Source organism: Haplochromis burtoni, unplaced genomic scaffold (genome assembly GCF_018398535.1).
Source record: "Haplochromis burtoni strain Fernald_Lab_line unplaced genomic scaffold, NCSU_Asbu1 Contig_331, whole genome shotgun sequence".
NCBI lineage: Eukaryota > Metazoa > Chordata > Actinopteri > Cichliformes > Cichlidae > Haplochromis > Haplochromis burtoni.
In genome coordinates, this window is record NW_024582692.1 from 75,001 (window position 1) to 90,732 (window position 15,732).

Below are 15,732 nucleotides of genomic sequence, written 5' to 3' on the forward strand. Positions count from 1 at the left end.
TATATCCCTGACTCTTTGGCAAATGGTTGCTGGAGATTGATGGCGGTCACTGGGAATTCAGTAGTCCCAATCATATAGGCCTAGAGACCAGTCAGTGAGCCTCTGAGAACCACTCATCGCTGGGAAAAAACATGTTAGCTGAAGCGCAGAGGGACAACTTTTGCTTTGAAGGCAAATGTTCTGTGTTTCAAGTGTGTATTGCACTTTTTCTACCACTTGGCGAGATCATAGCTAGCTTACTTGGCTATTTGCAGACAAGTTTGCGTCTTCTACGCACTCTACGGGCGACTACAGGAATTTACTAGTGACCAAAGCAATCATAAGGAGTTTTTTTTTGTCACAGCATCTTTTTTGTGACCAATTGCATCTAGAAACCTCCAGAAACCACTGAACGACCACATTTTTGTGGGGAATAGACATTTTCAATGTCTCACATTCAATGTTTTTTCTCTGTATGTATTATTGTAGGGTCTACCTTAAAATATAAAGTGCCTTGAGGGGACTGTTGTTGTGATTTGGCGCTATATAAATAACATTGAATTGAACTGAATGTGGCAGACGACTTTTGAGGAATTAGGAAGATGTCTTTTAGCATTGAGATCATCTTTACTGTTTGTGCCACTGCTGGAGAGTCATATGACCACAAAACGACTCCAACTCAAAAGACTAACAAGACGTCGAAAGAAGCAAACCTGCAGGAGCTCGCAGTTGCTCCTTCGACTGAAGAAACACTTGATAACTGGGTTAAGGTGTCTGCTTGCATGCGTGTGGGTGCGTGTGTGATTTAGCAACTGTAGCAATACAATTACTGCAGAAAATTTAGCGCTTATTATCAGGTCTGTGCCAGGTTAAGCATTCCTGTGGCTTTGGCGCATACTTCCCCTTAATTTAGCATGTTGGAGATTCTTGAGAAAAAAACAACTTGGTTCTCTCTGCATGAAAGTTTGTTTGAACTCCTCAGTGACCTCTTAAATAAAAATGTCTCATGGGAAGATTTAAAGGAGTATAGATGTGTATGTGCGTGTGTGCGAGAGTAAAATGGAGACAGACAGACAAAGACCTCATTAGGTCTAGGAGGTGTCCTGTCTAGACAGTGTGATGACAGGACACAGAACTTCTGTTTAATGTTTCCTCCTCCCTCTGCTTCCAATTCACCCAGCATGCACACATATCACCTGCGCTGCCTCGGGGAATGCGCACACACACCCTCACACACACACAACATGTCAAGGGATATCTTTTCATATTATTTTAAAGTAAATGTGTGCATGTGCGGCTTGTTATGCTGGTTGCTATGAAAGCTCTGCGAAAGACAAGAAGAGCTATGAATTGTTTTTGGGGAGCAGGGTAGTGTTTGTTTATTGAGACACATGCCTAAAATTAATGGTCCATAAAGACTTTAAATCATGGACTTCATGGTGTTGCCATCGGCTGATTCATAAATGAACCCTTTCCTTTCATGCTTTTATCCTGACTCGTTCCCTGTTTCTCTGTTTAGCACTCAAGCCAAAAAAGCATCTTTTAAAAAAAAAAAACTGGAAGGGAAAAAAGTCCCCATTCACAAAATCGTTCCCAGTGAAAGGGTTACTTTTATGTGTCTGTGTGCTCAAACTTGGCTTAACCCACAGCCTGTGTTATAAATCAGGACTTAGCTCCAGCTCAAATAAATGGGATCTTGGATTCCAAGAAAAACTGAAAAAAGCTGATAAATGACGTCCGCGGGACAGCTGGTTCTCCGTCAGCGCAGCATCTTTAGCCCTGCTTCTGTTATTTCAGAGATGGATCAGTTTGCGTTTCAAAACACATAATTTTATGTGTGACAAGTCTTTCTGGATTATTTTCATGTTGATTAGGCGGGATAAATGTTTTCAACTATTTCCAATCAGGAGAACTGTGTAGAGTGAATATAGCGAATAGACAATGACATTTGAAAAACACGCCCTTCCCCAATGTTAGGTTTTCTTTCAGCTGTATGGGATTGATGGTGTGGTATTTAGTCTGGAAGCTCCCCAGCAGTAGATGTGTGAGTGTATGTGTCTGTTTGTGTGGTGGTATGTGTAGCTTTGATGCTGGATCTCACTCTTCACGTACAGATTAGATAAGCTCTGGCAGCAGCAGTAGCAGAGACTCAGAACGATATGGACACCTTTGGACCTTATCACCCGGTCCATCACAGACTGAAGGGACCAGGAAGACATAACACAGGTTAGGTGGAATGGAGAGAGGGCAGCAAAAGACAGAAGAGGAATTTTAGAGAATTCCTTTTCCGTTTCTGGAGCACGTTTAGCCGAGTTCTGTTAGGCCGGTTCTGAAATACCACAGCAACATATTATTTAGTACACTAAAATAGCATGTGAGATTTTTTATTTTTTAGTACATCCAAATGCATGAGGTCCATGCTATTTTCAATGGAATATTAGAGACTATAAAAGCACTAAATACTACAGCAGCACATTGCAGTGAATTTGTGACACATATAGGAGACATAGGTGGCTAAGGTATAATGTTAAGCACTATATTTTATAGGGTTTAAATGTATGACTTTAATTCGCAAAGTATTAAAATTGCTTTATCGAGTCATCTGAAGTGAGGAAGTGAAATAATGTGCTAGAAAAGAAGCATACCTACTATTATTTACAAAAAACTTAAATAATAGAGAACAGGTGAGTGTATTTGTGTATGGTATGGCACTTAAAAATACTTTTAGGTAATTAGTGACCAATATCGTTCAAATCACAACAAATACTCTGTCTTTGAACACTTTTGATTTGAATTTTGACTTGAATTTCAGGGGAATTAAATCGCAAAGGTTCACCTCTAAGAACAAACTCTTAGCTGTGACCGTGGGCAGCTGTTGTTTCATCATCATTTCATTCACAAAAGAGCCTACAGAGCTGAGTGAGAGATATCATTAAGTTACTGTCCTATGAGGAGCAGGGAGCTGACCATGCATGTGAAGTAAATACAGAACTGGAGCATGTTTGAATGCCTGTGAATGTGAGATAAAAAGCCCTTTGAAAGAAAGAGCATAGATTGGGAATGGATGGGTGAATGAGGTAAGTGAGCGAGGAGAAGAGTGCTCAGAGTAGAAATAAGAACCAGTCCATTTAGATCCAGCTGCGGGGAAGTGTGTGGGTTTGCACAGCCAGTGTTAAATATTCAGATGTTCGTTAAATCTGTGTTTATTCATGCAAATATTTCTGAACCCTTTAACTCTGGACTCTGTGCTGTTTAAAAATCCCGTGTCTGCCACGCAGATACTTCTATTTTCCTGTAAACCCACTCGAAGCTGAGACTGGGAACTAAATATTTACTTTATTGTTTTAGTTTGAAATGAATGTACGACCGCAGACTGTACAAAGAAGCAAAAGAAAAAAAGTTAATTCTTACTTCAGGACTTTGTTTTCCAAGGGTCATCTCGGCCAAATTACCCATTGCGCAATTTGTTCGCGTTATTTCCAGCGGCGGTAACAGGAAGGTGCGGGCTCTTCTCGCTTGTAGCTGCTGTGAGCGCTTTACTTGCTGTTTCAGACTCCATCGTCAGGGGTCGTGCCTCAACAGGACAACGTGTAAATGTGTGACCCCTGCTTTAGCACATTTACTGATTCAAGCTCCCGCATCGCAACTCTTCAAACCTCGTTAAAAACAGATCATTTTAGAGTATGGTGTGCTCCGATCAGAAGTGTGAGATCGACCCCAGCAGTCTTATTTATTAGTTACACGTAGAAGTATGACGCAGAAGCAGAGTTTCCCTCAAGTCCTGACACGGAAAGTGTAAAATAACGAGCGCATCTCGTGCTTCACAAACCTGACAGCTTTATTAAAACAAACAGGCTGTAAATAAAATCTGGAAATACGATGTTAGGTCGTGTTTGCAGCCTAAAAAGAGCTCCACCTCTGGCTGAGAGCGCACAGAGTGGGCGGTTAAAGCACCGAACACGTCCGTGCGCACGCATATTATGGACTGCAACCTGCTGATTCCTGTTAGACTCTGACACTCCGCCTGTGGGAGTAGGTGACTGTCGCTGAGAGCGCTTCGAACAGTTTAAGGACCCAGTGCGCAGCTTTGGAAAAGCCATAAATCCAGGCGAGTAGATATATCCGCTGTAAGTAACATGGCTTCTGTCAGAGGAGTTGTTCTTCTTCTGGTAAATGTGACATCAGACGGTGTCTGTTGACCGACTTACTGGAGCGCTCAGAATTAAGTTTCACATGGTGCACTTTATCCTGAAGGAGCCAAGCGCGCTACGGCGATCAGAAATGAAAGCTGGGCCGATACTATTATGCGCATTTTGCTTTGGCGAGTCTTTTAAATGGCTTGATACACGATTCTTTCTTTGCTTTTGATCTTTGGTTGCCACAGATCACAACGCGCTCGGACGGACTTTGGTTACCATTACGCGCATTTTTACTTTCGGATAGGCGACTGAAGCTCCAAGCCAGCCACTCTTGGGACTCCGGAGAGCCACTGCGGGACAACACCATGACCATCCGCTGGCTTGCCTTGGTCGGATTGTGGTGGAGCGCTTATTACTGCATGTTCACAGTCGCGGGGAGTAATTATTCACTGGATGGGAATAACGAGGTTCAAGCAGGTTTCACCCACCGGCGGCTGAGGACGCATGAGAAGAGGGAGATGCAGAAGGAGATCCTGTCCATCCTGGGGCTGCCCCACAGACCGAGACCACATTTGTCAAACGGAAAGTACAACTCCGCTCCGCTTTTCATGCTGGACTTATACAACACTATATCCAGCGAGGAGAAGAGGCAAGTGGAAAGCAGGTTGGAGCGATATCAGGCCATGCGGACGACCCAGAGCCCTCCCCTGGCCACATATCAAGAAACTGCCTTTCTAAATGATGCGGACATGGTGATGAGCTTCGTTAATTTAGGTAAGTTATTGAAACAGAACAAAACGTTTTCATCTGTGATTTTTTTTCTTCTCTGTGCGTAATTGTGTTGGGTCTATTTTATATGAGACCGAACAGGTGTTTTATACAAGCAAGTGAAACTTGTGCCTGGGCAGACCGGAGGATAATTAGACAAAATAACAAAACTTTATCGGAATTTAATGCCAAAAAAGTAAAATGTAAAATAAAGAGTCATAACTTGGCTCTTTTTTATCTCATCTACTTTAAACTTTGGGGTTACAGCTCTCAACACAGCGCGACACACAAAGCAGACACACAGTTACGCACTTTTATCGCCGGATAATGAACGAACCCATTGTGCAAACCACAGGGAGAGCAAATAACAAACTGATCTACTGTGCGGTTTGAGGAAAAACTGACGAGGTTCGTATTGTTTCTGAGTAATTTATTGTTACACGTCCTCTCCCTCCGCGTAAATTCGCCCTCCTCAGCTCATTTATAGGACCGAAATTCTGTGGTCAAGTCTTGCTGTGCAATCTACGCCATGATTTATGTCTTCTCGGGAAAAATAAACCTCGTATTCTCAGCAAACCATCAACCACCACCGCTGGCGTGTAACTACACACACACACACACACACACACACACACACACACACACACACATATAAATATATATATATAAGGCTATTCTTGCCGTTGACCTCCGTTACAGCGAGTTGCGGTTACTGTGCGTAAATCGCGTCGCGTTGTTTGTGTTTCCCAAGCAGCTTTGTCTTTAATTAGCTCGAGTGATGATAAAGAGGAACACTTTAATCATAACGGGTTTAGGACATAAAAGCTCAAAGCCTTTCCTTCCATTAGGAGCTGTAGTGTTTACTGGGAGACTCTAAACAGAGCGCCTCAAGATAAACAGACGCGCTGCCAGAGTCAGGCGCTGGTGGAGAAGGAGGCTTAAATCCAGATTGATTGTCTTTTTTGGGGGGTGGGGGGGGGGGGGCATTGTCATGATCTGGCTAGTAGAGCAGTGGGAACATATCACTGCAGAAGAATGTAGTCTTATGGCTTCACCCCGCGCCCCCCCTCACTCAAACTTTTCTTAAAACAAATATTCCTGTAAATATTTTTTACCCCTCACCTTTCTAAACCATTTAACAGTCACTCAATACCGCAAACTAAGAAGTGAATTAGGTTGGAGTGACTGAAGTAGAGCACTATTCTCTACTTATTGTACCTCTGAGGATTGGTGTTGCAATTTTGTAGTGATGAAAACCAGATATTCAGACAGGAGGAGGCCGTCGTTTTGGTCTCATATATCGGAGCCCCTCTTGTTGGCTTCTGTGGGGGGAATGCGATGGTGTTTGTGCGTCTGTGGCTTTGGTGTTCCTTTGCTGTGCGAGTGTTCGGTTTATACGCCCGTGTTGTTGCACATCTGGCTCTCCACTTTGATTAATCATGTCCTGTCCATCCTTTGACGATTCCCTCAGATTTCTGCGGTGACCAGGGGATTAGGTTGCCATCTCCTCCAGCCGTACACAGAGTCCTAACCGCCCTGGAGGAGGGATGGCTTCCTCCCTGAATGTGATTGTAATTAATGTTGGACAGGCCAAGGCTTTCCATCTGCTTTGCAAATAAGGCCTTGCACGACTACCGTGTGTCGTCGCCGTCCGATTAGTTTTTAATGTGTCTTTTTTGGGGGTTTTTTTGGGCGATTGGAGCCATTTGTGTGGTGGATTCTCTTTTAGAAAACTATAGTAGAAAGAAACACTTCTGGGTGGTCCTTTTGTGTGTATATTTCAAAAGTAGCCCCAGAAATCTGGATATCATGTGTGGCCTGAGTAAAACTACAAATTGGAATCAAGATTAATGAGAGAAAGAAAAGCGGAGAAGTCAAACAATCTGTCTGAAAGGATTTGAAAATGACAGATTAACAGACTCGGGTTCAGCCGAGCTCCTTCATCTGACAAATATTGTTAAGTGAAACACACTGTAGCAAGATCATCGGTCAAATTAAAGAAGATGACATGTGGTTTACACGGGTCACATGGTTTTCAAAGTGGATTCACCTGTTTTGAAACCAGCCATGTGTGCAGATGTACGAATCACAGAGGTGAAAGCACCCCGTAGCAAACAAAACAATGACAGTGATTTAAACTTGGGTCTGAGCTGATGGCTTTCACAGCCAACCGTGGCAGCAGCACAGATAGATGTCTCATTCTCAGAGTGTATTCTCCCGGGGGCACGGACAGATTTAAGAGCCCCAGCGTTACATTCGGTCTCAAATACGCTCTCTGCAAACCATATGCCTCCTCACACCCCCACCTCTGCGTGATTCATGTACACTTTGTTTGGTCGTCCATTCTCCCATGCCTTCATCACTTGTTCAGAATGACCCACTGAAAAAAAGAAGAAGAAAAAAAGATGTGGAAAACTTTAAATTGGGGGGGAGGAAGCAGAAGCACATTTTCCAGCTGCTTTTTCATCTTCATTCCTAGAGGAGCGCGTTCATCACTGTTTGCCTTGTGGACGTTCTGCTTTTCCACTGGGGTGGAGTGAAGCGACACTGTGTGCCGCGTGACTCACCCTGTGCGACACTCTGCAGCTCTGGACACGTCCTGATGCACAGAGAGGTCCACAGGTGACGGTCGCTCTGAACAACAGGAGTCGGGGGTTGTTAGAAGCACTTGTTTCACGTGTGAAAGCAAGTGCTTCTAATCCTTTACCGGCAAGAACAGCAAGAACTATAAAGAGTGTTCATCCTGTAGTGTACAAAGCTATGTTTTCCACATTCACATTTGCAGTGAACTATTAGAACTATTAATATTTAGTGGGGGGGAAAAAATATGACCTACTGGACTCCTCGGTAAATCTCTCACAAGGTAGTATATTGTGGAGTAAGTGACCAGTATTGGTAAAGCTGCATTCCAGTGGAAAACAAATACAAGAGGTCATTGCTCACTCAATTAATGAGCGGTGACATATTGCTGAGCAAATACCCAAAGCCGCAGTGACGGTTATAATAGTCAGCAGGGGAAAATTTGCTATTCCTATCAGGTTTGATTTTTAGCGGTTAGGCTGTTTCCTGGTGGTTATGGTGAATGAGAGATGCACAGAAACGCCTTTGGTTTCATGGGTCGCCGAGCAGGAACGACAAATGTTGTTCCTGTGTCATCTGCATTTAACTGTGATGTGTTTGTGGCCGACAGACAGACAGGCAGGCAGGTGCGGAGGTCTCTCTAAAGCTTGGCATAGCTCTGCAGGGCTTCTGTTTGTCTGCTGGGAGGCACTGAGGGGAAGGTCCCATAATAATCCTGGAAAACCCCCACAGGGATTTTGAACCTTGTTTGACTTTTTCAAGTTCTAAATACCCTCTGATGCTTTGGAGGTGAGATGAAACCTGTCCTCGGAGCTACTTTTTCTTCTAAGGCCCAAGTTGCTCTTGTTTTCTCAGGATACAAAGCATCCAGATAAGATTCATTTACATTTAGTCACGGGCTGCTTCGTCAAGCAGATCACAAATCAGATTTTTGTGGTTAGATTTGGGAGCACAGAGGATTATGTGTGCGTCTCGGGGGAAGATTTTTCACCGGCTGGCTAAAGTGCAGTTGAAACCACGTCTTAATAATCTGCCCTTAATACTTCTTGTTTGTATCTACACTTACCTTTGACACATTTATGCTCACCGATCCATTCTATACAAGATGTAATTGCGAATAAGCAGGCTTAATAGTGCAGTCTGTTCATTCTAGTTGAAACAACAGCTCATCTGGAAAACCCACAATCAAAGATGAGAGGTGCCCATAACCTTGAAGGAGGGATGGGATTTAATCTTAAAATCTGAGTAATAAATTGTCCAACTTATATTTTTATCAGGGTTCAGATCGATTTTTTTAAATGTAGTGTGGAGAGTGGCTATTTCGATGCACAGACTGCTCATAGCAGAACTTAGAAAAAAAGTACACATCAGATCTTCATCTTGGAAAAAACACATGCAGCTTTTGGTAGACTGCATCTCTAACACTCTCTGGAGGAGGTCTGAAAACAAACAAACAAACATGACATCTTGATTTAATCTTGGTTGCATTTAAACTTGGCATTTTTCCCGGTGTCCAGAAAGCGAAACTGCACATCTTTCCCTCGAAGCTTGAATGTAATGAAATTGTTTTATGCTTTCTCCCACCTGTCTGTCATCGCTTCTACCCTTATTTTCTCTTTTTCCCTGTCCTTTCAGTCTCTGCACACCTCATTGCATGGCTATACCTGAGCTGTCACTAAGCAAACAGCCAAGCGTTCACCTACCTCCCACACTTTAAAGGCAAACAAGGCAGAAAGCTTTAAGAAGTGGGTTTTGGGGAGATTAGCCGGGTTCAGACAGCCCTGGGCTTATTCTCAAATGAAGTGCCCTTATTAAATGCCTGTTTTCCTTGTCTTATGATGCCTGGCTGCGTTTCTCAGTGCCTAAGCCCAGGTAAGCCACTTCCTCTGCAGCAGTACGTGTCCCAGAGCTCCAGCATGATCAAATAATTAGCTGGCTTCGATCAAAGAGTCGATTGTTTAGGGCACGGACTGTGGAAAATTGGAAAATTTTCACTAAATTGTCTTGAAACACTTCCTGCAAAGCCAAAGGGACCAGAACAGAGGACCACCCATCACTTTTCTTCAACTTTGAGAACCCCGTAAACAGTATTAGCCAGAAGTTAAGCGAGGAATTCAAGATATGCTAGAGTGGAATAAAAGCTCTTTTCTGAAACATAAACTTGGCAGTGAAGGCCTTCCTTCAACGGTGAGAAAAATTACATAGTACAAACCTCTGTGTTTGTTTTCATCTGTTTACAGTATCAGATATTTCACTGCCACAACAAATTCACTTGAACTTGCGATGATGTTCAAGAATGGCCCAAGATATACAAATAATTCTGCTTATTGAGTTTCAGGGTTTCAGCGCGCTTCTTTTTTCTCATGTTTGGATTGAGTTGGTTGTTGAGCGCTCTGGCAAAACACACAGCTGCCTCAAGAAACAAACAGGGTTGATGGGGGAAACATGTCTGGTTAACGAGATTATGTCTTTTCCAGTCAGGCTTCATAAAAAAAAGAAGGCTGTCATAAAAAGATGGAGTGTTACAGGACAACTCTGTTGAACGTCCTAGGAGAACATTTGTGCACATTACAGTGCTGATGAGTGCGTCTCCTGACTGTATTGTGCTCGGTAAGAGGATGTACACACACAATCTCACACACACTCATCCACCCCTCGATAATATCGCTCCCTCTCACGGCATGACTCTCAGGCTTGAAGAGATGGCAGCTGAGATTTGGGGCTCCCTTACACCTCTTCCCATGTTCCTCCTTTCCCCTCTGCCTCCCATCCATTTTCATGTCTTCATTGGGCATTCCACTTCGGAGCGATAGAGGCGTGGGATGACGGAGTGTGACGAGATAAGGAGGTGAGGTGCAGCGCACTCCCTGCCGGTAACGATCTATTGAAATGAGCCGATAACCCCGGCGGAACATCTGATTGGGACTCGCTGCTCCCATCTATCACCTCTGCGTGCAGGCATGGAGGAATTTGTTCTGTTTGCTCTGCTGTGCTTAAAAGAAAGTGACGCCAAGCTCCGCTCGCATCTCTCACATCTGCGATTCCTCTCCACGTCTATCTGTCTTTGCTTCTCACTTTTTAACTGTTTCGTGGTATCTCATGGGGTTTGCGATGCGAGAAGAACGCTGTATTTAAAACCCCGGAGAGAAAACACAATCACTTTCATTGCCTCCTGCCTTTTTTTTTTTTTTTTTTTGTGCACTTTTTTTAACTCCTGCGTCACTCTCCCGAGGGGGGCTTTAAAACTGTCAGGCTTTGTGTCATGTTTAAGTGTCTACAAGGAGGAGATCATTAACCAGGAATCAGGGTTTTGTGCTTGTGTAAGGCTGAGTTTGTATGTCTGAAGAGTGTGAACATGAAAGAGACGGACAAAGGAAAGAGGTGAAGATGCAAGAACACGTTTCACTTTGTTTTGATTTATGCATTTCTCCAATTTCCCCAAGTTTGTAGCTACAATAAAATAAAAATAGAAGGGGAAGAAATGACATCCAAAGACAAAGACCACAGCTGTACTTTCAGCTCAAAAATAATGTGAAAACATTTAATTCTATCAAATTAGTCACTGTTCCCTCCTTAAATCAGGCCCTCACCAATATAGTTCACATCTACACTTGTGTGTAGTAAGAACTGGCTGGTTGGTTTTTTCCTGCTGAAATCTCAACTCAGCATGTCCTTTTGTGCCCAGTAATCTCCATCATTATCATAATGACGCCATCATTTACCCCGTCAGAGAGACTCATTCTTGGCTGACGGGAATGGCGTAAATGGTGACGGTAAACGTTCCTGGTGTCACATTCTTCTGTGACTCCACTGGGAAGCAAGGATGTATCTCCGATCAATTAAAAAAATGGGAACAAGGAAAGGAACAAAAAGAAGAAAGGGAGACCCACGGGCTGCTTGCAGGCTAGCGCCATTATAAGGAGTGCGTAAATGCATTCATTATTGCTTATTTATTCCACAATAAATTGCTTTTCACTGATATTTTAAAAAATGAGGACAAAAAAGATTTGTCAGTGCAAGTAAGATTTTAAGACACACTGGGATCATTTCCAGCCCAAACCAGTTTAGTCCAGTCAAAAATATGTGAAAAGTCACTGAATGGACTTTATTTGGACATTTGTGACATGCAAAAAAAGACTATAAATAAATCAAACAAAATAAATAACAATTATAATTATTTTCTTCTTTTATCTTGATGCTGATTTGTTCAGACATCTAAAGAAAAAATGGCATCAATCTATGAGGCTACCTCTAGGTTTTGCTGTTGGCGTGCAGGAAGCTGTGGTTTCTTCATGATGGTTTTCCATTAACACCAGTCTCTTTAGATCTTGTTCTTACAATGGACACGTTAGCAAGAAGTTTAGCACCTTTTTGGTGTTTTGCTGATGCTCTTGGTCTCTTGTTTTCTGTTTTTTTTTATTTCAGAATAGAGTGCAGTACTTTAATGGACTTAAAGAGGACTGGTAAAGTCCTCCGTAATTGAAGAAGTCTTCCTACCAGCTTTTATGTGTTTCTATTTATAGCACGGAGCACCTATATCCCTGTTAAAAACATTAGAAAATAGGTTTATTTTCTTGTGTATGTGCATATGTTTGTGTGTGAACATTTAGAAACGCAAGGTCTCTCAACAACGATGAGTGTGTCAGGGTGGAGTCCGTTCTTCAGGGTTAGGGTCAGGGGTCGCGACATGAATGTAGCAACGCAAGTCTTTACAAATACACAAATACAGACTCGCGCTTTCACCGTGAGTGTCTGCTCTGGTAAACAGAGTATTTGAATGTACCCTTTAGACAACTTGGAACTCAAACTTCATCACACAAGATGTCTTCATCACACACTGCTGCCCGTCGCATGTTCTCAGGCTGGGTGTCTCTCTAAAGAGGACGTGCCTGAAACAACAACCACGAGTCCGCAGTGAGAAAAAGGCCCCATATGACCACCGGTGCTCTTGACCCTTCTGAGCAAGTAGCCTCCCCTTTCTGCAGCGCCGCTGCTGACAAATTTACGAGCCCTAGGCTGACCCACGGGCTGACTTTCTAAACACGATACTGACAGGAAAACAGTCAGAGACAGGAGAGATGAATTGGGGCGGGGAGGAAGAATAAGATGAGAAAAAAGAGTGCAAAGGAGGAAGGTAAGCAATAAGTGCTCTCGATATGCTGTGCACAACATTTTTGATTTAAATCTAAAATTTCTTAATCTAGGCATCTCTACAGAACGAGAATGACAACGGTGGGTCAGGTGAGGAAGAAGAAAAAAACAGCAAAGAAAGATGGGTTTAATCTTTTTCTACAATCAGTTAAAAAAACATTTTAGAAAAGAAAAAAGTAAAATGATGTCTTTAAATCCTAAACGCTACAAATTTATAAGGCATTACATATGTGCCACCAAATCGATTAGGCCAGAGGTTTAGATCCTAAGTGAGGCCACTCATAGAAAAATGTATCCATTCCTCTTGCCACGAGGCAGTTTGGATTAAAGGATCTTATCACTAAGGATGTGCAAGGGAAACTCTGCCCAGTGCTTCCCCCTGTACTGACACTTTGCACATATCTGAGCCGCCAGTCTCCTGGAGACCTTATCTCAATGTTTAAATGTCCAGTATGAATCCTTTTGGAAGAGGAAGTCTCCCATTTGTTTTGTTTTTGTTTTTTTTGTTTTTTTGCGAATAATATGCTCCGATCTCCCTTCATCCAGGTTACGTGACGTGTGTCCAGCCCATGTCTTTGATGACGCATTCCTCTCTCCCTGTTATCTGTATTTCACATCCAAATAAAAGAAAAACCAGCTGCATAGAGGCAGAATGTCTCAGCTTAGTGTTGTGCTACAGAGATATCTCTAGGAACATGAAGGATATGAACCTTTAGATAACTCCCGTAACTGCAGTAAATGTTGGATTCGTGCACCACTGTGAAATTATGAGATAATTTAAAGTGGCCAGTGGGAAGCTGGGGAAAGCGTTGACAGTCATTCAGATAGTCAGACTTTGTGACTCGCTGTCTTATTTCACATATTTTAAACACTGTAGCATATGTGGCATTTCTGCTCCTGCCCGTACAAGTCGAGAGTGCACAACTTTCCTCAGTCTGGACACTTTTATTAAAAATGGCACCATGTTTCCTCCAAACTTCACACAATAGATATGAGTGAGGGCGACAGTTATATTACACAACTGCGCTGTATAATAATACTAATAATACTTTTTATTTGGGTTTTCAAAACACTCAAAACCACCTTAAGAATGAAGGCAAAAGCTTGTTAAAAAATGTAATAAATATTTAAGTAACTTTTTTTTTTAAATGTTACTAACATGCAATTGGTTTCCTGTTTGAAGCCATAAGCTTTCTCTCTGAAGTCCTGAAAACGCTGAAACATTAGAAGCAACTGTTTGCACACTGAGCAGTCAGTGACAGCGCGAGCTATTACACCGCACTGCACTTTAATCAGATTTCTGAGGCGTGTGGTTTCCTTTTGAGGTATTGCACTTCCACCCAGTGCTTTAATGATTCGTTTAGGCCACGAAACATCCTTCCATGTGGACTAATTTTGGGTGGTTTTCCACTCTCTGTGTGTGTGCACACCCTGCTAATGATTTTGCTTCTAAAATCATTTATTCCAACAGCGAGATGAAAACACGTGATTAGTATGTATTCTGTAATTAAAACGAAAAAAAGAGCATAATCGAGTATGCTAATTTCCTTCTTTGATCACTGCGGTGTTGATTATTCCTGTAACATTTCGCTCTCTTCAGTTTTCACTTATGTCTTTTTTTCTACAGCTGTTTGCGGTGACAGCATTGATCACTCTCGTGTTTGTAGCAGTGTGTTGCACATTTATCCATGTGTGTTAAAGGAAGTTCCCGGCGAGCTTCACTGAAATGATAAAAGACTGTTTCGATGTGAGTTTCTAAACGTTCTGTGCGAGCTCAGATAAAGTGGAGGTCATGCTGACACTGTTGACAGACCTATTATTAGAAACCTTGATTATTTTTCTACCGATTTTCCTCAAGGCCCACCTGCTTTTTGAATATCCAAGTATCCTGTTACCGTCGCTGTTTTTGGAGCCATGCCTGTGTGTAAAACAAGCAGTAGGTCTTACATGTAAGTCGGCCCGGGGGGGAGTATTGAAGCCGGCCCAGACTGATTTATCAGTGGATCATGTGCTCTGCCTCTAAGCCGCTGAAATGCATTGTGGTCACCGTGGACCTTCCAAAGGGAATCACACTGCGGTCCGACTGTCTTTATGACAGACAGAGTGGAGGGAAGAGAGTGAGAGAGGTGAGGAGGGAGCGACATAATGGAAGAGAAGATGTGTGGAGAGGAAGGAAAAAAAAAAAGGGAGGTGTTCACGTGGGGAGTGAAAATAGAGTCCCAAACATCATCACGGGGCGAGCTGGCCTTCTACCTTGTGGCTGTGGAATGCAAAGCCACCGATATTTTGCCTTCTCCTTTGGAAACAGCTGTGTTTCCCTTTTTCAAAGATATTTTTTCCTTATTTATCGGATCCCTGAGGAGGGATCCATCTCTCAGCTCTGACACCGGCTTCCTCCTCTAAATCTGGGACCAGACACACACACACACACACTTATATGCGCACACACTCACACGCATGCACACCTGCTGCCCAAAAGCAGATTTTAACGGCAGATCACTATAGCAGGCTTTTTTGCTGCCTGTGCTGCTGCACGTCTACAAAGGCACACACACATAAATATAGGCAAACACGTACGAGCAGGAACACACAGCAACCTGAAGATGACGGCTGTGCAGACTACACACAGTCTGTGCAATTAGACCTCAGAAAGCCAATAAAAGGGGGGACTCTTGACAGCCGCCGTCCCTTATAGACACAATCTAAATAAAATGGGGCCTGGTAATAATTCAAAGCCACTGAAATGGTTTGTTTTGCTGAAAATGGGCCCATCAAAAACCGCAGGAGTTCGTCTCTGTTTATGGAATATTCACTTAGCACCGAGTGGTGGCCAATTTAATAAAGCAGCAGAGGGAGCAATTTCTGAGAGGGTCTGTGGTCACAACCCAAGAGGAAGACCATAGGTAGCTATCATCATTCATATAAACCAAAGAGGAAGAGCCAAAACCAAAGAGGAGCCGAGCATCAAGGACAAAGAGCATTGCAGAAAAAAGGAACAAGATCAGAGGTTTCTTTCCTTCTTTTTCCCTTTTCTCTGGTTTTTTTTTTTTTTTTAAACGATCATGGCCTCCGTTTGCTTGGGGTCGCTGATTTTCCCAATAAATATTGACTTTAA

The 15,732-nt window shown here is 42.9% G+C and overlaps 1 protein-coding gene across 1 annotated transcript in view; it reads left to right on the forward strand.

Annotated features, from left to right (window-relative positions):
- Positions 1–68: 68 nt before the first annotated feature.
- The window catches only part of bmp6 (bone morphogenetic protein 6), a 52,444-nt gene continuing 36,780 nt past the window's right edge, over positions 69–15,732 (forward strand). The window contains exon 1 of the mRNA XM_005942405.2: positions 69–4,892. Within this exon, the coding sequence (XP_005942467.1) occupies positions 4,484–4,892 (409 nt within the window). The 5' untranslated portion in view covers positions 69–4,483. The remainder of the gene's footprint in view (positions 4,893–15,732) is intronic.